This window comes from Gymnoscopelus braueri (assembly GCF_963280865.1).
Source record: "Gymnoscopelus braueri genome assembly, chromosome: 10".
NCBI classification, from domain to species: domain Eukaryota; kingdom Metazoa; phylum Chordata; class Actinopteri; order Myctophiformes; family Myctophidae; genus Gymnoscopelus; species Gymnoscopelus braueri.
The window spans coordinates 26,254,319-26,278,575 of record NC_137611.1 but is presented as its reverse complement, the minus strand read 5'-3'; the positions used below and the strand labels follow the sequence as shown (position 1 = coordinate 26,278,575).

The window sequence follows — 24,257 nt, the reverse complement described above, 5'->3', positions numbered from 1 at the left end:
CTGCCTCATTTCTCACACAGAAAAAGAGGAAGACTGAGGCCTAGGGTTTCAGATAAATTAGTCTGAAAAGTGTGAGACTGAAAAAGATTGCAGCTCTAGAGAGGCACAGTGCCGCTCGCGGAGAGAAACGAGCGTAAAAACACACATCAAAGACATTTCCAAAGAGAGTGCAGGGAGCGGGGAAAGAGCGAGCGGGCAAAAAGGGGGGAAGAGGAAAGAGGAATGACAAAAGAAATTTCCCTGAATACACCCTATTCCAGATTTGCATTTGTTTATGCACAGGCAGTCATTTTATTGCAGACAGGTATTGTCTACCGGGAGAGGGGGGGAAATGATGTGAACAGAATTTAACTGGACACCGCGACAGCTGCACTCTGGGAAGCGTTCCAGCAGAGATTCGTCCAAGATGTTCTCTTTACCGTTTTTTACTGCATGAAATGAACATCTGCAGAGTATTTCTTCGTATTAATACACTTATAATAGCAGCCAGGATCGTCCTTTTTGCAGGGGCTAAATGTGATGACTATAGCAGGCGAACATTTGGAATAAACTCATGTTTAACTCGACAGTCTCTCAGTGTGTATTTCATACTTAGCTGGTGATCTTCACACCAGGTTTTGACATTTGCCTGTTACACTCTTGCCTATTATCCCAAAGCCCGTTTCCATGTGTTAAAATCCTTCTTGCAATTCTTTAGTTTGTCAGCACTTCTTTATCTGTTAGTCGATAATGAACGTATTTTAGGCCTTAAGTATGTGTGGTATTCCCCTGGTGGTTCAGTGTATCTCTCCAGTGTTTCCACATGGTCAAGTAGTATGCCTGTGGGACAGATTGGCCGGGGGAGGGAAGAGGTGAGGACAGGATTATTCTGACACTCAAAATAAACGCTTAATTAAATGTTTCCACTTTTTTTCCACCTCCAATGAAATGTGTTATCAAGGAATTGTCACTTGCATAAGTAAATATTTCAGCGCCATAATGCCTTAATAGGAATATACTACAGTGAGATTGTGGGAGATTTGAGCATGGCGACACAGTTCGCTGAAAGCCTTTGATTTCCACACAGCGATTGTTTGGCCCGCAATCCTGCTTCATTATCAGGCGGACTCACACTCTTGAGTGGTCTCATTGTGCTGTAAAGGCGGCTTTCCATATACATGGACTTACCTAGCCCCACCCCACACCGCCCACCACAGCGACGGTTTCCACTACAATGAAGTGGGTAGAGTGGTGTGTAAGTGGTACTAAACTGGTGCCTAAAAAGTACCCAGTCTTGGGTAGGTCTGAGCTGGGCTAAGCAGGGCTAAAGCTGTGATAAAGCTGATTGGTCGGCTCACAGCTGTGTCTGTCCACTCAGGTCTCTGTAAAATGTAAACACTACGGTAGCAGTGTTGCCATGTCCACTTATTATAAGCGACATTGGGCTTATTTTTCTGAAAAGTTGCTTGTAAATATTGGTAGTACTTTTACTCCACTACAATTATCTGAAAAAGTATTAGTTACTAGTTACTAGTTACTTTTCAGATATAAATGATTACATTATAAAACATACATTAACCACTTAAGCCCTATTTTATACCTAGGCTATTTGAAAATAGCCGATCTACAAGCTCACAACGCATCGCATCATTGTAGATCTGCTATTTTCAAACATTTTAGTACTTACTTTTGGTACCTTAAGTACATTTTGATACCAATAGTTTTTGTACTTTTACTCAAGTAATTCCAGACTTTCACTTGTAGAGTGCTTCTACATTGCAGTATTGATACTTTTACTTAAGTAAAACATTTGAGTACTTTTTCCACCACTGCTTGTTTCTAAAATGTAGTTGATTATTTGGGGCTTGTTTCCATATGTTGTTGAAACCAGTGGTTCTTAAACATTTTCATGTCAAGGACCCCCAAATTAATATGTATTTGTCAACATTATATATGTATATATATTTTTTAAATAGCAGATGCACACACTCACAATGCGTAGCATCGCTAAGTGTTGTGAGTTTGTAGATCTGCTATTTTCAAATAGCCGTAGATAGTCGCTTCTTTTGGGATTGTTTTCATAGACCTGATTGCTTTTTTTTTTCTGCTAAACCTGGCAACAATGAAAGTGCGACGATACACGCTAATAATGTTTTTTATATAAGTGATGGCAACGTGTTTAGACACCACACAGGTCTTCCCAACAATAGCGAAGATTAAAGTCAGGGTGAACATGGCCAAATAATAACTTAAGAGCCAAACTAGCTCTGAGGAAGCACGCTAGCATTTAGGCTAACCCTGTAGCCTGAGGCTAAGTTGGTGTGTTAAAGAAAGGGGTGTTGATTTCCTTCGGGAGGGGAGGGGAGGGTGGGGATTTTGCGAGTGGGGACTTTTGTGCAATGGAAACGCAAGACATTTTGAAGCGGTGCGGTGCGGTTCTGGACTGTACTGGACAGTGTCGTGCTTAAGCTGTGATGGAAAAGCGGCTTAAGTGAGCTTGTGGACGCGTCAAATGGAGGACGCCGCCGAGTGCAGTAGCTAAACTATGCGCCGTCTTCCTTCCTTACACACATTTGCCATAGCGCTGCTTTCTCCCATTCCCTTTCATCATCAAATGCCTCTGAACATCCAAGGGTTATAATTCTGCCCGCATTGCGTCATGTGCTCCCATTTTCCCCCCCTTTTTGCTCTAACAGTGGGTAACTAGGTCACAGTACACACTGGCAGGATTCAAATCAAACTGAGAACAGCCTGTACTTGACCAAAAAAAAATGGAGATTTTCCCCCCCCCAACATTTCAATGTGTTGTAAAGATATAATCCACACTCCAACTAGAGTTATATGGAAATAGTCTAAAATATCTGGAGGGAAATGTAAGCATACATTCAACACAGGGGAATTCCCATATGTCTCTTAAAGTAGTCTAGATAAGATAACAGTGGCTGCTTGGAGCCGTATCTCCGCCTGTGTTTAAAAAGGAATTACTGGCGTAGATAAGACTTAAATACAGAGTGAGTGGGGATGAGGAAGAGGAAACGGTGAATCCACGGCAGTGAGTGATTTCCAACCCTTTTGGTTGCATGCTGTGTCGGAGCCACCAGGGCCAGAGCCCTCCGTCTCTCCCTGTCTTTGTTTGATTTCTTTAGACACGACAACACAAAGCACTGATCTATACAAGAATGAGAGGTCAAGGGTGGATGTGCACCTGGAGAGTGAAAGGCCGGTGGAGAGGGGGTGTTGCATACCACCGTTTCCGCCAGCAGGTTGTTATAGGGGTTAGTGTCGTGGGCTCGGAGGAGAGGGTTAGTTAGGAGGTAGTTGCCAGTCATCCCTGAAATAACAGGAAGAGAGAAGGGGTGAATGAGAGAAGGGGGACACAAAGTAAAACAGACAGACCACAGGGAAAATAGGCATTTGCACAGAGGTTGAGACATGTCACTGTCTGTGGGCAGTTAGCCGGGCGGTTGTCAGCATAAACAAAAGGCCTACATTTGTTGTCCCTAATGTGACAACGGCAAAGATTTATAACCAATGATTCGCCTGCCTTCAATTAGGAATAAAAGCACAACATTACTAACGTTGGTTAAAGCAAAACATTGTCCAAACACACAGCCGATGTAACTGACAAACAATATTATTGTGAAAAGTGTCCATGATTACAGTCTTGTCCAAACGGCATTACAGTATTGTTTACGCGAAGCAAATTCCTGTAAACAAAACTCATCCAGTCGAGACAGGGGATGAAACATGTCTTATGTGGCCTGCAGTAAACAATACCATATCCCTACCTTCCACAGTGTGGGTTTGGTACATCTTCAAGAATGTAATAACTTGCTCAGTCATTTCGATGGATCTCTAGAATACTGTGTGCTGACAGATCAATTCATCTGAGCTAATTCATAGCCACAGCCAGCACAGTCAGGGCACTGTCTACTCTAGAGCCTGAACTTGAGAACACTCAGATCTATCTCAAAACCTGCACTGACCTCCATCTGCTTTCCCTGATCCCCAACCCACCCCCTGCCTTTAGCCTGACAATCAAGCCGGGGTGAGGATGAGTAAGAGAGTCTTCTGCACAGCTAGGAGCTCTTCTCAGGGTCATTGAGAGTTGAGCACAATCTCAACATCGGCAGCACAGTAAATATCACTCATCTTCTCTTGAACTCGTAATGATCCAGAAAGCACATATTGCGGGGGCACCGCCACAAACATTGATGGGCCATGATCATTTAAGTGTTACTTTTGATCGCATAACGCTAATCTTAACAAAACCAACAACACTAAATCAAGTTTCATCTTGAAGTGGGCGGTTTCGGTTCGAGCTGCCGCAGTGCCCGGTCGCGTCTATTGAAGTGTTCATTTTGAATTCCGGGCATCATCTCAAAGAGAATAGGGCATGCGTCTTGTCTGGCGGAAGAGACGGTTGCAGTTGCTTACCCTGGTTGAGTGTGGAGGTGCTGTTGATGTCTCCTGAGATGAAGGAGGACTCTGACTGCTTCCTGACGGTGTCGTTCCACATTCTCCTGATGCGGCTCTGTGCGGACAGCAAAGATACCATTGATCAGCACTCAAATCAGATGCCGCTCTTGTTCAGCCTCTTGGCCCTGTGGGACGATGGGCTATGTGTGCTTTTGATGCAAACCAGTGCTAGCAGCTGTGATTTAACTAACTGCTTGATGATCAATAGATTCAGGTACATAGTGCTAGGGATGAAACAAACCCTGCACATCTTATTGACCCAACTAGGAGAAGAACTCAATGCACCGTTAAACATGCAATCTGAGAGCTAGCCCTTGGGTGTCTCTCCTTTCCTTCAGTAGGGAGAACAAAAATCTAAATCTAATTCCCAATGGGGTGCATGTTGTACTACAACCGATACATCGGTTTAGCCAATATTTCGGTCATTATTGGACTTTTTGACTACATTGGTGACAGCAATTACGCTGTCGATGTGTCCCAATTGTTAACAACTTTCAACCTTTTGTCCCTATTTTGGTCATGTCATTATAGGAGAAAAAATAAATAAAATAAATAGCAGATATACAAGATTGTGTTGCAACACATTGTGAGGTTGTAGTCAGCTATTTTTGAAATATTTTGAATAGGGCTAAGTGATTGAAAAACTAGACCGGTGCCCTTTGGGGAACGATGCAAATCGGGAATGAATGCCCCACCCCGTTATGCAATACCCGTTATACACAATGTCCCGCTGTAACCGTCCTGTAAAGGTCCTTGTGCAGTGGTAAACGTCTGTGGAGAATGTGTGGAGAATGTCTGAAGAATGTAAACTGTGAAAAGTGGACTGACTAACTAATCAAATGGCAGCGGTGGTCTAGGACTCTCCAAAATCGGTATCGGTATAGGACCCAAAAATCTGGCATGGGTCAGGCTCTATGTTGTACCTGTGTAGCAGATGAGTAGCGGGCAGTGGATCGGGAGGTGGCTGTCTTGACTGAACTGTGGGGGCCTTCAGAGGGCAGGCCTCCGCAGCACTGTGACTGCCGGAAACATTTGCTGTACTCCTTACGGACCTGCAGAGGGACGAAAGATCAGGCCCGACTGAGAACAGAGTGAACACGAGACAGCGAAAGTCCTCTGCCAAGGGACGTGTCAAATCCAAATCTTAATCAAACGCCATCTCCACCAACAACAGTGCAAATACCAAACGTGTGTGTTACTTCTATCATGATAACATGTGGGAAGATGAGACGTTTGGGAAAATGTGATCCCTCCAAAAGAATTATGATTAGTCATATCAAACATGTATGTATTTAACAAACAAGGGGTTGTGAAATACACATAAATATTGGCAACACCCAAATAGTTTCTTGAATGTAGATACAGGATTGTATATAAAGGATTGTACCGGTGGTCTGATATCTTTAGCCCACTGACTATGGATCACAGTTTATATATGGTTTGTTTTGACTTTTGAGAAAGCCATTGGATTCAGTTCAATTCAGTATGGTATGAAAAATCTACTTGCAGACAAATTTAAGTTGTTTGAGATAGATAATCCAACACATGAAATATCATTGCATGAAAAGTAGTACAGAGAAAAGACTGATTTATCAACACAATTCAAGCATTTACTAAAAAATTCAGGTAAGTTCGGAAACATTTTAATGACTATGGAGAAAAAGTCAAATAATTCCAACTTAAGTAACTGGCCGCCTCACCTCACGTGTGATCACACACATATGTATAGCCTTTTAAAAAAATGCAACATATTCAGTTTTCATTACTTATTTTACTTCGCCGGCACCTCATGAATACAGGTGTGCATTGCATCTCCTTGGACTTTGTATGGAGAAAATGTCAACACAAATGTACACTATATGGTCAAAGATGTGAATAGATAATAACATCCATTGACGCTGGTATGGTCTTTTAATTAGGGTTGTGAATCTTCTGCTATCTCACGATTCGATAAAAAAAATATTCTCCTTTAAAAATGATTGCCATTCAGTTTTATCTAAATTCTTTTAAAACAGTCATATTGTTTTCATTTGGACTTTAACAACCAAGTCTAGCCTACTTATTTCCAACAGCTCAAACAAAAAATTATATAATACCAGAGAGGGTTGCTTGTAAAAATTCTTGGCTTTGATGGAATCTAGATTAGGTGTACAGTGCAACACACACCTCAGCTGTGCTGAACTGAAAGTGACCGGAGTTAGTTTAATTTTCCTAAAGCCCTTGAATATGACTGAAGATATGATAATGTTTACTGTGATTATGGTAAGCTTCCATTTCATATCACACATACCATAGAGCATAGAGTAAGAACTCCTGTAACTTTCACCAGCAATATATATATATACACACAGTATATATATATATATATATATATATATACATATACATATACCACACAGTATATATATACATATACATATACATATACATATACATATATATATATATATATATATATATATATATATATATATATATATATATATATATATATATATAATGAAGTGCCGTAAATAGGATTTAAGTGGTTAAGCCGGACAAACAAAACAGAACATACAGCTGTATTTACAGCAGTCCAAATCAAACACCTTTGTTCACTTAACTCAAACACACGCCTACCTTCTTCTGGAGCAGACAGTGGAAGATGAAGATGAACATGCCTTGCAGAGTGTTGAAGATGGTGAAGAGGTAAGCCATGACAATGGAGGACTCGTTGAGAAAGAACAGTCCAAATGACCATGTCAAGCCTAAGAGGCAGAGCAGAGCAAACCCTCCCAGCACCCAGGACCTGCAACGACAGGACAAAACATTGATTAACAATGAACAAGATAGGTTCAACAATGACAATTTTCCATGCCTTTGGATTTCAGTTCGGATTGAAGTTTCTCTGCTCCTAGAGGCAAGCTTGCTTGGAAAAGGGGCCCCATATCCTCATTTGCTATTTTGCTTCGGGACATGTTGTATAAACAGTACATATAAATGCTGACCCGAAGTTTTGGAGTGGACATGCATACAGTATTTGACACCAAGTCAAACAATATTTCTTTGGTCTTTCTTGGGGTTTGGATACAGACTGCCAATGCAGCAGGTTTTCATTGGCCGCTTCCAGGAAAGGCCTAGAGGAAATCAGATAACTAACAGTGAGTTCCAATGACGACGGCTGGTAGCTATCGATACACAGGAGAGAGGGAGCTATCCCGAGAGAGAGAGAGAGAGAGAGAGAGAGAGAGAGAGAGAGAGAGAGAGAGAGAGAGAGAGAGAGAGAGAGAGAGTGTGTGTGTGCGTGCTGGGTAAGAAAAGAAGATACCAAAGCAAACTGAGACGCCATTGTTGCAATGCCTTTGAGAGGGGATCCATTGACAGACCGGGAACAAAAATGAGCAACTGTCTAGCAGGAGAGATGTGGCTGATAAGACTTGGCTTTTGTGTTATTGTGTATTCAGCTCAGTCTTTTGTGATTATGTCTGTGCAAGCAAGATGTTTTGCGCATTGTTATTTTTGCCCAAACTCAAGTTATTATTTCAAAGTCTTAGTTAAGTACAGAGTTAAGTGCTGACAAGTAAGTAAGTGGGCGATATGGAGTGGTCTCCAATTAATGAGTTTCGCCTACTTTGAATTATTTGTTTGGGAAAGCTCCTATCTACAAGATTTTGTCAAACCTAACAACACTCATCAATTTAATTGATGCAGAGGTCAAATAAATAATCTTTTGCTTTTGTAAAGTGGGAGGAAGAAACACATTACAGCAACTAGCTCACATCTTGCAACACCCACATACAGCATATGTCAGTTTTCTCTAAAACACAACATTGAACAAGTCTTCAGTCAGAGAAATTGCTAGGGGAAAGTCTTTTATCAAGCGGTATGGCAGTATGGCTTGCTGAGAGAAGGGAGCTGTGGCCCCTTTGCAGTTTCTCCACCTTTAAATCTACAAGCCATATGGTTGAGGCTGTAAACCATGCCAACACAGGAGCAACAGATACAAGAGGTTACAAATGCAGTTAAGAAGAAATAAAAGAGGCACCATTATCCTGCATTGTGCAAACGCTGCACTTGTAAAATGTGAAAAAAAAAACACCACCTGAGGACAGAAATTAAATCTGAAAGGAAGAAAGGAAATATTGGTCTCACTTAGTTATAGAGAACGGATAAGAAGACAAAATGAAAAGGTCAAACGCCGCTGTGGAAATAGCAGAATCAAGGCAAAAGCAGTAATGGTGCATATTATTTTTCTTCCCCATAACTGACCCCCCATTTTGGACCAAGCAACCACAGGCCAGCCACCTGATCTCCCAGAATGACACCCCTCACCTGATACCCCCGAGCCTGGATGAGTCGGGTTTCATGGAGGTGGAGTGCTTCACCATCTTGTACATAGTCACCACCAGGAAGATGACATTGAGCTGTCAAAACAGAGGCATATCAGGGTTAACAGACCGCACTTAGAACGGCATTCAGTTCCTGATGCTAACACCGATACCTACGTTTCACATTGACTTACTGTGGTTGCGGAATATTGCTTAATCTATACTGGAGGTTTTGGCTCAATAGCGAGCGTCAACACCGGCATACCTTTACCGAGAGGGAAATGAAACTTTAATGAGATACACTGCAAACAAAACAAAAAGCATGGGGAGGTTAATGCTTTGGTCTACTTCACGCAGCTTAGGTCTTTATGATAAACTGAGTGCCTTGTAGGTCTCTTTCCTCTCTTCTCTCTGACATTACACACAATCCTGGGTCTTGGCCAAGAGCAGAGAGTATTTCCTCATCAGAGAGAGCATGGGAATGTAAATCTAACACAGCCCAAACAGATCTCATCCACCACGGACAGAGTTCCAGAAAAACACAGAGAGGCAAGAACAGAGTAGAGTGCTGTATTTTAGAAACAATTGTCTAAGGCCAGGAAAAACATCAGCATATTCAAGTGATACGTCCAGAGGTTTCTCTGCAAGCGCTGGAGGGCCCCATCACCACCAAGGGAAAGGGAGGGGATGTACTTGAATTTGGCTCGCTAGTATATTAAACTTCCATAAAGCATTTCAATAAATAACCAACCCCCCCAAAAAAGTCCTGATTTTCAAGTTATTATAAGGCCTCGAGCCACAATCTGCCCCAGGCATATTTACTTTGAAAACCCGACCAATTTACACAAAAGAAAATACATGACAAAAGTGCATCGGCTGGCAAGAAAGCCAAAGCATACTGGTCTAGATTATTGTGTTCCCACATTAGCAAATACATTATTGGGACTGAATCAACTAGTAAGAAAGATCCCTATCTCTTATGAACACACTATGGAACAATACAAGCATCGATTTTTTTAAAACAGAAAGATAACGAATAGTAAATGTGTGTGGAAAAAAAGAAGTAGAAGCCACAGACAAGAGGGGAAAACTAGAAAGAAAGAAGTGATAAAAAAAGGAGCGATAGCTGAAGGAGGACTGGTGGAAAAGACAGACAAAGGGTTCTAAGACCAGAGCTCCAGAGAGGAATGCCACCAGCGCCAATTTACGTCCGCATGAGTCGAGTCAGTGGCTGGAGATGCATTTAACACACCCGCAAGTGATGACACAGATCTGATGAGACAGACAGACAGACAGACAGGCAGGCAGGCAGGCATGCACTCTGCAGAGAGCTGAGGCAAAAAAACTGCACATGGAGTCGCGCTCAGTCCCCAAGGGCCCCTCCTCGGCCTTATCCACGCCGTCAAATCCTCAGTGTTACTTTAACTCCATGAGAGTGTAAAATAATTTGACCCAAATGGATCTGTAAGATCTGTATATTTAAATATGAGAGTGTAGAGATGGAACCAAATTTGGTTCCATTTGCACACTCTCAGAGTTTAAATTAAGACTCAGGATTTTATGGTGTGTGAAGTCAAAGTGGACCACATGAAATATTAAGAGGTGAAGATGGAGTGTCTGTGTGCTGGGATTGGCTGGGGAGGCGTCATGATCCTCTTGGCGGACTTGGAGGACTTGGAGCTGTGGTGGTAATAGCTGTCTGGCCCCCCTACTCATTACTCTCATGTTCATCTGTCTCTCTCCCTCTCTCACCCTCTTGTTTCTCTCACTGAGCAAATGACCTTCACGCCTGAGCCAGTCTCTCTCCTCCTGATTGCAGGTGAGGAGTGCTCTGCTCTGGATGTGCTGCCTGCCTGCGAGGGACAAACAGCTATAGAAGTTGTTGCTGCCTACTACCCCCGTTTGCCATTTCACAGGATTTTCATAGCTGAACGGACACTGATGTACTCATGTCAGCTATAATGGGACCACTTTGCTTTCATGCAAATTGATCTGAGAAAGCAAGAGCTAAGTGGCCACCCGCCCGCCCAAGGAGAGGGGGGTAGAAATCTATAAACTTATTCTCTTCTCTGTGAGAAAGGACTTGTCATACGACACCCCCCGAATGGATTAAAATGTACAAAATAATTATCACTCCCCCCACACATGCATGAGCGCAAACGATTTCAGCTTACCATGATTATGAAGGTTACAGGTCCGATGAAGCTCCAGATGAAATGGTTATCAACCCTCAGCCAGCATCTGCAAGATACAAAATGTGATATCTTTTTACAGGAAACAGACCTTTCCAGCTTATTAAGTCCTCTCCTTGCCAAAACAAAGTTGTATCTCATCGATCAGAGACCAGCAGTGCTAGATAGATGATAGGCTACAGCAACGGAATAGCGATTCCTCCTGACCACGGGGAAGAAAACCTGACCTTGAGAGAGTTCTGGCCTGATGCCATGGGAAGTCAGAGCAGAGCCCAAAACGCAGTGGTTGAGCGAGCTATGACTTCACGGTCTGCAAATGTCTACAAACGCAGCCTCTCTTGTATACCAAAGAGCTCCTAACAGTAAACAATGTATTTTTGGACAGTTAAAAAAAAGAGTTGTGTCAGAACTATAGTAATGAAAAAAGACAACTTTACTTAAATAGCAAAGAATTCATGGAGCTTGCCGCTTGGATGACGGCCTGTGGAGAAGTAAAGTTTTAACTGACAAGCAGAGGGCAATTATTTTTACACTTTGAATAAAAACCCAGTATGGCAATACAACTAGCCAGAGAATTCATTATGCTTTGCTCCCAGGCTTTTCTTTTAGCAGTGACAGGGTGTGAATTTGCCAGGAGGCGGAGGGAGGCTGCTCTCTGTGATATTACTCTCATTAGCACGTACATACATATCTGCTGGGGTCCTGTCTTGATAGGGAACAGGGAGACATGATGTTTATGAAATCTCACACAATAGAGGCTAAGGGCCTATCAAGTGAAGCAACACTTACGCCCGCTGTGTCCCATAGCTGCGGTAGTCAATAGCTGCAGAGATGCCCACCACCACGGCTGGGAAGAGATACCCAGAGACGTAGTAGTACTTTCTTCGGGAGAACTCACTCTCGAACACCTCAACCAGCATGAGGTAGAGCTGCACGCCCTCCAGGCACATCCAGGCGAATGCGGCCAGGAAGCAGAAGTGGAGAACCCCGGCAATGATGGAGCACACCAGCTGTCAGGGAGGACATATGTACACGTTATACGTAAAGGTTAGCTATTGTTTTGCCCTCCAAGTCAGACCATTCATCAACAGCAGACAGCTGAAACCTTCCATCACTGCACAAATGGCGGTTAACCACTTACACTCTATAAACTTCAATAGCAAAAATAACCAATCTAAGCTCACAACGCATTATGTTGCGCCACGTTGTGAGCTTGTAGATTGGCTATTTTCACCAAATATTCGATTTTTTTCCGCTGAATGCTCGCATATTTTTTCAGAATGCTCGCCTATTATGACATGCCCAGAATAGGGACGCTAGGGTTCATATGGTTAATGGTGGACGGTACCTTAGGTTCAGTCATGTTGATGCCCACAAGGAACACCAGCTCCCCAATGAAGAGGTTGAGGCAGAGGTTCTTGTGGATGGTGTTGCGGTCACTTTGGAGGCCTTTAAAGAAGCAGAAGGTGAAGAGGCTGATGGCCAGGCAAACCAGGGACACAGCGATGCCCATCCTGGTGATAACCGTCAGCAGAAGCTCATGGACACTCCCCTCGGCCTAGAGGACACACAGAGACATTGCATGGTCAACTTTAAATGGAAAATAAAAGGTGCTAAGTAATGGCAGGAAAATGCTATTCATAATGGTTGACGCCATTTCAAATTCACATTGGCTGTTGCCCATGATGACATAAATCACCCAGGCTAAGCATTAAGTCCGCATTAAACGCCAACGTGCTGTAAAACATAGACTGTAATGATATTAAGAAAATTAGATTTTCTCAGCTCTGCTTTGACTGCTCGGTCCTTAACCTAATCAGGACTGACAACATCGAGTACTCACAGTGAACATGCATAGATCACATCATGTGGCCTACGTTGTGGCATGTCAAGTCATTAGCAAACTGTCACAAATAGCAGTGGCCATGTGATGTGACACCCACATGTGGGTTTGCACCACTGAGGGCAGACAGATCACACAGTATGTGTGTGTCAAAACCTATGAAACGGAACACGGAGCACGTGATTGACATATTATGTCAATCACGTGCAAAGAAAATAGTAGTCATGACCATAATTATAGAATATCACTCAAGGATATGGCGGTCTGAAAGTAAGATAATTCCTTCTGTTTTATTTGTCATTTTATTGAGAGTGGGAGTTGTACTTTGGTTAGGTGTTGTGGATTGGTGTGAGGGTAAGCTTAGCCCCAGGGTCTGGTTTCAACCAGTGGTTAAGGTTGAGGTTAAGATAGATGATAGGGCCAGAGTTCAGGGGGCTGGGACATATAATTACATGAACCACAAACTGATGCTACACATTTATTACTGGGTAGATGCTCGCTGCACATGATATTTATCATGTAATTGGATGGTAATTGCATTTCGCTAGCAAAGGGATCCTGCGCCACTTCTAAGTCGAGTGGAAATGCAAATTAGAGCTAAGGATATACTATTTCCCATGATTCCCAGAGACATATGTCTGTATGGAAGGCTATTAGTCACGGACCACAGGTAAAATGTAATTTATTTCCTATACTGGTATAGTGCTCGCTATCGTAGCCCTCAATCTCTGCCTCGCGCTCGGCAAACAAAGTGACAGCGCCGTCCTTCCGTCCCGCCTCCTCATACAATACCTCACTGCTTTTCACAGCCCCCCCAACAACGTGTTGTCCCGGCAACAATAATCACATTTTCGACTCTGGAATGCCACTCAAGTTCTTGCCATGTTTACATACTGTACATACACGCACAATTGAGATAGAAGCAACGATATACAGATACAAAACGTGCCACTGTATCAGCATGGGTCTCAGTCTTACCACGCTTCCGCGGTAGGCCATGAGGATGGCGAAGTTGGTCAGGTGACTGCAGGAGCAGGTGGTGTGGCTCTTGTTGGTGTCCAGAAGTTTACAGCCTTGAGTGGACCAGTACCCCATCATGCTTCGCTCCGAGTAGTTCCAGAACGAGCAGTTGGGATTGTGGTAGTGCTCCTTCTGCAAAGCACAGACACAGAACCGTTAGCACATGAACTGAAGCCACATGTTGGAATTGCACACAAAGTGTATACCAGTCATTCTCAACCTTTTTAATTTCAAGGACTCACAGTTTGATATGCATTAGGCCACGGACCCCCATTTGATACAATTTGTATCTCTCTACACTGTAAAATCCTCAATGTTAAATTAAATCTGAGAATGTACAAACGGAACTCTGCGATGCGCACACATTGTCCATCTGGCGTAAAATAGCACACATTTCTAAAATGTCACTCGTGCGAAAGCTGCCGAGGGAGGTTGCTATGGGGATTTCCATGCACGCGCCAGAGAGAGGCGATGTTGATTTAATTTGTTCAGTCCACTGGTCCATGTCTTTCATTAATACTAACTACTGCTCCATCACACAGTGACATGACATGGATAATCTGTCTCTCTGGACTGTGCTGCTATTATCCTACAATAGTGGGCTAATGCAGTAATTCCTATTATTGAAAAACTGGCATTTCTCCAGCTTTCGAGGCAAAAGGCTGTGCTGCCTCTTCAGTTCTTTAAACAGTGCAGAAATACACTGTGGTGGTCTGACTCTGGGGGCCCACTCAAGAGAAACTTACATCCAGGTGCTCCAAGGTGAAGATCACAGGGTCTGCCACGAACACACGGCTGGACTCTTTGGTGATGGAGGCGGACAGGATGTGGGAGTTGACGGTCAGGGAAAGGTTGCGTCTGCCTGGTTCACCCATCCCCCTCAGTGTGGCGTTCTCTGTACTGAGGAACTGGCCCAAGTGCTTGTAAAGCACAAACACCAGCTTCGCCACTCCTGTAAGCAAGCAGTAAGAAATAGTCAGAGCACACGGGGAGACCTTGTCCCTTAAATATTTTATTTTTGGTCCAAAGTACAGCGGTAGGAAGAGATCTGCATTCAAACTGTTTAACTTTGTTTAAGGGGGTTTGCCAAGTTGGCCATTTGGAAGGACAGGAAGAACAAGGTTGAGTGGCTGTGTTTATTTAACTCTGAATATGTGAAAATGTTGTCATTTTTTACGCTTTCAGTGTTAACCACTTAAGACCGGGAAAGCCTATATGTTGGTATACCTTTTAAAGCATCTGTGTCATTTTAGATGTTCCTATGTATATAGCAGCAGGAATGTTTTAATTTTTTTTGAACAAAAATTTAAAGTTTTTCTGAAAACTTAGGTTAGGATTTAGAAGACGTTTTTAAAATCGGCCTCAGGTCTAAATGGGTTAAACCCTATATTCTTTGTTGACCGTGGTCCACCTGGAGTCTGTACTTGGCTCCTCCTTTTTTCCCTCTACACACCAAATATATTTGCTGAAAATAGTAGATGTACAAGCTCAAAACTTGTAGATCTTCTATTTTCACCAAATGTTGGCTTATTATGACATGCCCAGAATAGGGACGCCAGGGTTCATGTGGTTAAATAAATACACTTTTACTGAGTAGGAGGCTCTGTGTACAGTGGCGGCCACTTAACGACTCGCTTAGTAACATTTTTGTCACCAGTTTGTTTTTGTTTCATTTTGTTCTCTTGTCTCTTTTATTTTTCTTTGCTTTTTGAGGTAATACATTTAAAAACAACGAATCGGTATCCTCAACAAAAAAAAGAAGAGAGAATAGAGAATATATGACTGTAGTCATGGTGATGTGTAGCCGGGGCAGTTCCTCTGTTCTTACCATTCTTACTGTTGGCCTTTACTGTGTTGGAGGAAAGCTGAATAGATGCTCCGCCCTTGCTGGTCTGAGGAAACCTGAAGTCTTGCACCTGGCCGTCTGTGCTCAGTACATACACATCCAGCACTGAGGGCCAGAGAAAGAGAGGGGGAGAGGGAGAAAAAGAGAGAGTACTGTTAAGAGAGGGGTGTTTTACGCTTCAGAAGCATTGCAGTGTGTTTAATGGAGCTCCAACATAAAGGTCAGACAGGGCGAAACAATAGACCTCCAGTGTACCGGCAATACAATCCAAATATACTGCCAATATCTCATCTTGTGCTATTTACTTAAAAACAACAGCAACAACAGAGCTCTTGGTCGCCTGTATTGTGAAATTCCCAAAACAAGAAGAGAAAAAAAAGCGGGAGAAAGAAATCCGAGAAGAGAAAAGCATGTACACAACACAATCTGCTGCCGCATGAATGTCAAATATTCATAGGATCAAAAATATAATTGGGCTTTTTACTTTTTTTCTTCTCCCTGCGGGTTCAGATAACTCTGGGCCTGCCAAGCAAATCTCTGAAAAGCCTCCCAATTCCTGCAGCTCTGCAGCCCCGGCATGCCAGCAGCCGGGTGGCGCTCCCTTTGATGTGTGAAATTACCAAGAGGTCAGGAGGACGCACGTATCAGCATGCTCCCTTCTGTCACAAACGGCCTCACCTCCTCAGATAGATGGCCTCTGACAGACGGAGATGAGGAATTGTTCTCCGAACGCCCCCCCTGCCCCCCTTTCTGCCTACCCCACCACCACCACCCCCCCCCCCCCCTTCTCCCCCTCCCTTTTCTCTCCTCTTGCCCTTGACAGTCGCATAGCAGTGCCGTTTGGGCCTCGGTGGGCTACGTTGATTAGGAGCGAGGATCATTTTCAACCCCCACCCACCCAACTCATCAGGCATGCCACACAGGGCAGTCTTGTCAGGCAGTCGCTAAGACTTAAGATGCGTGGGTGCTCATCTAGTAATGTAAAAAAAGAGAGCGAGGGAGAGTCGTACCTCCGTAGCTCCACTCGTTAATAATCTCTATTGTGCAAAAAAAAAGCCAGAGCTTGGCAACCTCATAAAAAGTGCCAGCATACAGTGATTAACTAGCATATATAGTGCATATTACATAACATATTAATCAGCGCTACGGCACTGACACAGCAGTGTGTCTTTATCAGCTTAGCTAACTATCATTTAATGGGAAAGGCTTGGAGAGAACAGATACAGCGCTGTGTAAACGGAACAATACTTTTCAATTGGTTTCTTTGTTTTTTCCCCCGAGGTCTGGACAGTTCATCTTCCAGCACATATTCAATAGGAATACTTAACTATGCAAGGAATAGATTAGAAATCAATGAAGTATACGGAAAAAAAGGGTGAGCGGGAGATCATAACCATGGCAACAAAAAGGCAGAAATGTGACTGTTCGCTGTAAAACGCTGCCTTAAATGAATGAGATCACGTTGCTAATAAACTGCCTATGAGGACACATTAGCTGGCTCACGTTGAGCGATACATTGAATCCTGAGTTTGGTCCTTTAAAAAAAAAAACACCTTTCCCTCTCCTTGAAGAAAAGCTGTCCTGGTTCTTTATCGGCGTCTAGAATGAATAAGCCCACAGACCAGTGCCTAGGGGGCTTTCACAGTAGGCTTAAGCAGAATGGCTTTTGAATGTTAACTTACTCCCTCCCACATAACCAACCATAGTAAAAAAGAGACAACTAGAACTCAATGTCAAAGCTATTTCCCAAAAACACAGGCGATGCCCCAAAATAAGGCCTATAGCAACTGTATCTTTCTGTTTTTCTTTGCTTTATATTTGATCGAAGGGGAACTTACTGATGTTCTCTGCGGGTACTTTCACTACAGCTGGCTCGATCAGGTTGTCTGCAAGGACAAACGCCCCTTCCTCCAAGGTATCCAGTAACATGGTGGCAGCATGTGTTTGCTCTGTGGAATTCATGTCTTCCCAGGATTTAAGGGCTTCTGGCCTCAGGAGGTTGTCGACAGTGTCCACGATTGCCTGTATCCATGGAGACAAGAGAAATGTCAACGCATTGTTTTTTTTCTCCCCTGTTCATAAAAATATTGTGATGCACTCTGTAAAGCGTTTTGGAGAAGGGTGCAAAATAGACACACCATTTACCATTTTTACAATTTTATAATGGGCTGCAAATTATATTTACACCATGCAAGATGAACAACGACAACAATTTGAAATTAAAAATGGAATTTAAGGAGAAAATAAATTATTCTCATAATTTCTTATTCTCATTAAAAGACCTGGACCTTTTTTATTTATTTTTGGAACGATGAAGCAAACATGTACTACGGGAAGGAGAAACAAACCAATAGTCTTTCTCCAACCAGAATGGAGCCATCTACAATGGCATTATTGGCATATTCTCACTTCCTGTTCTTGAGGGAACAATTTTCCAAAGAACAATTATCTTCCCTAACAATAGTCTTTATTCCACAACAGGATCTTCCCATAATGGCTGTGGCATACTGTTTTCCTGGGGAGGGGAGGGGGCATTATCTATGTCTGGGCAGCAGTCTGAGTCAAGATGGGGATAATTCTGCTTGTTTTCAAAGGCAATCCTTTCATTTCCTGGATTCTGATAAGCAGTAAGTAAGCAAAACATTCCAGTATAAAACCCATACAAGGAAAGTATGATATGCTGATAAAACAAGAGTTTCCTTTGACCCAGTGAGGGTGGGTTCATGGCATCTGTCTGGCATAGCATGCCCACAGTAGTACTGATGTACGATATACCCTGGTGAAAGAGACAGCAGTAAAATGACATCACACCCATGCCATGCCAGCCCAAGGTGCGATAAATCAGAGTGACAATTTAACCATAGGTGCCATTAACCACAGCAAGGCCCTTCGCAATAATGGTAATTAACCACAGCAAGGCCTTGAGCTCACTGTATCAATTAGTCACAGCTGTGATTATCCAAAACACCAATTGACCATACGAGGAATTAAACGTTTGCCTGGAATAACGAGGATGGGGATCAACCAAAGTCACAACCAATCTATGATTTACCACAACATTTAACCACTGAGCTCACATTAACCACAGCTACGAGGACTGGATCCAGACACGAGCCCGTCAGTGTGTGTATTCATAGACCTGGACTGAGCAGAAGAATGAATCTCTACAGTCCAGACCGTGCGGGTGGGAGGGAGCTTGGGAGCTATGACTATGATGGGAGAGGGGGGACGACGCTGAGCCAGCCAGTGTAGCGTTGATTACAGGGCCAGAGCCATTACTCCCAGACAGAAACTAAATGGCGCCCCCCCCCCCACCCGCCTGGGGGAGCCATCTTTGCACAGCACACGCGCAATCCAAAAGGAAAAGGGAGAGAAAAAAGACTCCCCTGTCTCTAATTTGCGTCGTGCAGAAAGAACGTGTGTTCTGATCAAATCCTCTTTAATTCTTGGGCCTGGGTGGAGGTCACACCACTCTACAAATCACAGGGGTGTTACCAGAGGAGCTCCTACGGCTGGCTAGCTGCAGGAATGCATGGTGCGGTGAGCGCTGCGGTAAGAGCTCGGAATGAGCAGGCTCACGAGCACTTGGGTGGCGCTGGCTCCATGAGCACCGGCACATGATGTATGGTGATGTAAAAGACAAGACCGTTCTAAATCAACTGGGGGGGGTGGTAAAGGGGTTTGGTGGGGGTCCCCTAATTCTCACAGGAAAATAAGATGTCAGTACACACAAAAAGCCCTAAAACTCATGGTGAACCCCCACCAGACACCATGGAACACAAAATCTGATAGACGCGGTTTAATTCCGTGCAAGGCAGCACTTTATTATGTTTACACCACAGACACATTGTCTTTCGGCAGAATGAGCTCATCGCAATAAAACTGCCACGGCAGAGGACAAGAAAGTGGTGAAAAAGGAATGAGAATCTGATTGGAATTAGAACACATTAATGGAATCTGAAATTAATCCCTCAGATGAAAGAGAAAAACAATGCAAAGGGGGGAAAAGATACATTTTTGCCAAGGAGTGAGCAAGCGGGAGCCAGGAAGATTATGAATCGTAAAAAAAAAATTTAAGCAAGTGAAAACTCGGTCCACTGCCACTTTGATCACACTTCTGGTTGACAGGGAGGTGCAATTATGACCGTGGGAAGGCAATTACTCATACAACACACAAAGAGCAGACAGGAGAAATGAGGGAGGTATAGTGTGTGGGGGGAGGAAGACAGAAGGAGAGGGAAACGAAGGAATGGAGAGAGAAAGGTATTTCAGAAAAAAAAGATGCTGTGAGGGTGCTACGTATCATGAAAGAAAAGACAGGGTTGCACGCCACGGATACACAGACAAGTGGAGGCATCATCCATGGTTTTGGGAAATGGGCAGACTGACAGGCTGATTGACAGCATTATGTACACAGCAAGATCCTCAGTGTTAATTTAAAGGACCATACCAGTGTCAATATGTGTAATTGTCTAGTCAAGTGGGTTTCAAACATTTTGTCCTCAAGGCACGCCAAAGGGCAAGTCAGAATCTTAAGGCACACCTGTGTTCATATCCATGTAAAAAAACACGTGTTATCACTCTGTAAACATTTATTATTTTTCACTAATGGCAAATAAAGTTTAACCACTTAACCCTATTTTCTACTTTCACAAATATATATATATATATATATATATATATATATTTATATATATATAAATAAAAGTTAAAATAGTGAATATTGAACTTGTTGATCTGTTATTTTTTTAATATTTTTTAATTTGGGGACAAATGTTTATAAATAAATACAATTTCACCTATAATGAAATAATAGGGACTCCAGATTGAATGTGGTTAAAATATATATTGTTTAAGGTATAGAAGGTATAGAAATGACTGATGAATAGAAAAATCAAAAAAATAAAAAAATCCTAAGTTTGTGTATAGTTGTAAACTGTATATTGCAATAATAATCCCCCAAAAATAAAAACATCCCAAGGCACACCTGTACTGAAGAGTTATGTTGATCAAAACATTGAATGGGCAATAAACTAAAGAACGTGGAGCATATTACCAGTGTGAACTATGACTTGACTCATGACACACCAGCGTGCCTTAGTACAGTTTGGGAACCTCTGGTGTAGTTAAATCGCTATAAAGTACATTGTAAATAGTCCATTTCACCATTAATGGCTTAATCTTTTGATTTTTGTTTATTTATATTTTCTCCATAGTCATTAAAGCGTTACCGAACTTGGCTGAATAACTGAGTCAATTTCATTTCAAAGTCAAGGACCTTTAGAAATTCTTTCATTAATCAAACCTTTTTGGGTTGGACAAATCAATCTGCGCTTTAAAACACAGTATGTCAAAACACATCTCTAATGTAACTGACATACCATAAAGCTCACTGTGTTGTATTATCTATCTCAAGCAAGTAAGTTACACACTCCTGAATGTTGTTCATTTTCATCATTGCATGCTGAAATGAATGGAATCCAATGAAGTCCTTGAAAATCAAACAATCTACGGTATGCTTCTTTTTTTTGGGGGGGGGGGGTATGATAATTATTAACATTCCCAGAGTTATACTGACACTGAGGATTTTACTGTGTCGGACTCGGTAGTGATTCAGGTATAGAAGGAACCGTGCCTCTGCTTGTACAAACAGGTCACCAAGGCACAAGGCAACACAAACAAAAAATACACTCACAGACAATGACGCATGCTGCTTGGTAGGCAGTGAGGACGAGGGGATTAAAGCAGCTTATGGACCTATTACTTATACCTTCATATACGCCCTGCAAGTCTTCTCTCTTTTTTGAAGCTTTTCCCACACAAAAGACGAAGAATAACAGTCAAGCCGTTAGGGAGCAAAGAGGTTGCAAGGAAAGAGATTACAAGGTGCCATTATATCACGCGACTTACCACACATCCAGGAGAATTAGAAATAGCAGGAAAAAGGTTCTTACATGAGGTCTATGAAATATGATCCTCAAATATTGTGGCAGCACTAAATGTGTTTGAATGCTTCATATGCATACGGGTTATAAAATGGAGGGCGTTAGGGCTGGGAGATGCACGGTGCTGTGGATGAAAAATGCTGAGACTAGATTTCTATGCTCTGCATTAGTGATGCTTTAAAACACATTTTGAGGCGATAAACAAAGCTCGATTGGGTCATTTGTATTTCATGGCATGGAGACGCGAACATTGTGCCAGCTCTGGTTGTTTTGCATCCCAGAATATGCTGCGTTCTTCTAGGTGAGTCAAGGTTGGAGAGGAGCACAAAAACAGTATAGTAGCAAAAGAAAAAAAAAGAAAATCACATAAAATTGTTTTCTTCCACAACCAAAATCTGGTTTTGGCTAGCAACTCACTCACAGCAGCAACCCACAGGGAACCCACTCGTTTTCTCTGAATCGAGACAAGTTGGAACAACAGCTCCTATGGGCTCTGGGCAGCACTACTTCCTTCCTTGTCGGTGGTGAAAACTAAACCCTGATTTATATTTTGTCGTATAACAATGTCGTGGACGGTGTGCGAAGTCATCGTACGACAAGAGTATGAATGCTTTACACGCAACAGTGGAACGTTTGGGAAATGCTGTCTGACAACACATGCTGGTGTTTCTATGCTCGTCTATAAATGTAACAGTATTGGCAGTTCATCTAAGCAATCAGTTAGCTCTTACTGTATGTGCAAACAGTGGCACAACAATACAGGTTTACAAAGCGGATTGACAGCGGGGTGTCAATTGGAAGGGAGAAGCGCTGGTTTTCTCGGCTATCCAAGCCCATTCAATGAATTTAGATTTCCCCAGACATATCAGTGGGGAGATACTTCTGATTGATTGGCTATGCGAGACTACATTCAACCTGGCATCCCTATTTTGTCAAAAATGTCAAAATCTTTCAAAAAAGCTCACAATGTGTTGGGAATTGATGTGTGGTCCTATCCATGGAAAAGTATTGGAACCCCTGGGCTAGCTTTCTGAACACACACATTACATTTTGCTCAACTTGTTTACATCAGGAAGAAAACAACTGTTAAGAAAGCATGAATGACAATCGCGATTCAAGTATCACTTAAGTCTTAGGCTTGCTCATTTCTCTCAGAAGAGCTCCAGGGGAGGGCAGCTCTATGCCTGCCAAGACTGAAGTTATTCTTTGTGTTGGCGGGGGGCTCATGGCCATTAGCTACGTTAAGTTCCGAACTGCCAGGCGAGGCAGTGATTCTAAAGCCAGTAATTACCAAAGAGCTGGAGAGGTATGCGTGTGTGTGTGTGTGTGTGTGTGTGTGTGTGTGTGTGTGTGTGTGTGTGTGTGTGTGTGTGTGTGTGTGTGTGTGTGTGTGTGTGTGTGTGTGTGTGTGTGTGTGTGTGTGTGTGTGTGTGTGTGTGTGTGTGTGTGTGTGTGTGTGTGTGTGTGTGTGTGTGTGTGTGTGTGTGTGTGTCTCATGTGCCTGTGTAGCAGTAGGGGTCCTTCTAATGAATGTCCTGACCAGTGTTGTGTCGTAGGTGGAGCAGAGTTAAATGAGAGTCCACAATTAGAGCAAATGTAGTTTGGGCCGTACCTTGTTGAAGCTGCGTCCAGCTGAGTCCTTCTCACTCGGTCTGAGCTCCTGCAGCTGAGCGTCCAGGATGTCTACCAGTTGCTCCATCAGACGCACAGAGGAGCTGACGTCGCCAGCAAACACCGGGCCCTGCGTGTGCCGTGCCAACTCGTTGGCTAAATTAGCAGCGTTTTCACCGCTTCGGATCTAGGGGAACAACAATCAGCCTATCAGGAAGAGGGTCAAAGGAACAGGCCAAATATGATAGACGTTTCATAGTGTGGAGGCGGTATGTAATGCATCTCTGTACTGTTATAATCGATGGCTTGGGTGAACTTGCTCACAGTCCAAGTGACTGCAAACACTGATGTCACGTGAGTTCAATAATAAGAGAACACCTCAGTGAACGGACCCTAGTGAACCCTCAGCAGGAGGGTGGTGAGCAGAGATTTTCCAGAATGGACACATATCTGTTTCACCTTTTGTGCGACTTGAGTCACCCAGTGGGAGGTACAGTTGCTGAGGTCTGGCCCTCTGGAGCACCAAGTCCCAGCCACGGTGCAGAGGAAGGAGGCGATGCCTGCAGTACGACAAAACAAACACATCAGTTGGAGGGAAGTCAAAGGATTTCTGTGATACACTTCTTTCCGCTGATCCTCCATTCATCCAGGCCCTCTAGAGCGCAGCGATAACTGGCGAGCAGCACAAACTATTTAAAAAAGCCAGTGTAAAGCCTGTCAGCTTTGCAGCGTCTTAGAAAGAATGGAGAAAATTCCACCATACAGGGAATTCTAAAGGACATACAGTAGCTTGTTGTATGCACTGTAGTTCTTTTGGTAATTGACAGTTATTATACCTAGTTGGTCAATTTCTATACTGTAAATATATTCCTTTCAGATGTATAGAAATATTACCTGTCCACCATATCATATGTACATAATCCCCAACAGTCAAAACATTGTCTCTTTGTTGCTTTTATCCTGCTGTAGCCCTCCTGTATGTTATGACAGCCTTGTCAGTCTCTGTGATGGGGTTTTAAAAGGTAAAACACATCC

General features: G+C 43.0%; 1 protein-coding gene across 10 annotated transcripts in view; it reads right to left on the bottom strand.

The window, feature by feature from the left end:
* adgrl2b.1 (adhesion G protein-coupled receptor L2b, tandem duplicate 1) overlaps positions 1-24,257 on the bottom strand; it is an 88,779-nt gene that overhangs the window by 3,830 nt on the left and 60,692 nt on the right. For 6 of the 10 annotated variants that reach the window (XM_080441034.1, XM_080441031.1, XM_080441033.1 and 3 more), the window contains exons 7-20: positions 23,682-23,782; positions 23,224-23,409; positions 17,505-17,688; positions 15,649-15,771; positions 14,567-14,772; positions 13,779-13,952; positions 12,306-12,515; positions 11,747-11,967; positions 10,940-11,006; positions 8,770-8,861; positions 7,078-7,246; positions 5,382-5,510; positions 4,417-4,513; positions 3,185-3,310 (exon numbers count right to left, since the gene is read on the bottom strand). In XM_080441034.1, the coding sequence (XP_080297160.1) occupies positions 3,185-3,310; positions 4,417-4,513; positions 5,382-5,510; positions 7,078-7,246; positions 8,770-8,861; positions 10,940-11,006; positions 11,747-11,967; positions 12,306-12,515; positions 13,779-13,952; positions 14,567-14,772; positions 15,649-15,771; positions 17,505-17,688; positions 23,224-23,409; positions 23,682-23,782 (2,085 nt within the window). The remainder of the gene's footprint in view (positions 1-3,184; positions 3,311-4,416; positions 4,514-5,381; positions 5,511-7,077; positions 7,247-8,769; positions 8,862-10,939; positions 11,007-11,746; positions 11,968-12,305; positions 12,516-13,778; positions 13,953-14,566; positions 14,773-15,648; positions 15,772-17,504; positions 17,689-23,223; positions 23,410-23,681; positions 23,783-24,257) is intronic. The other 4 variants (XM_080441035.1, XM_080441040.1, XM_080441032.1 and 1 more) reach the window with 2 other exon arrangements.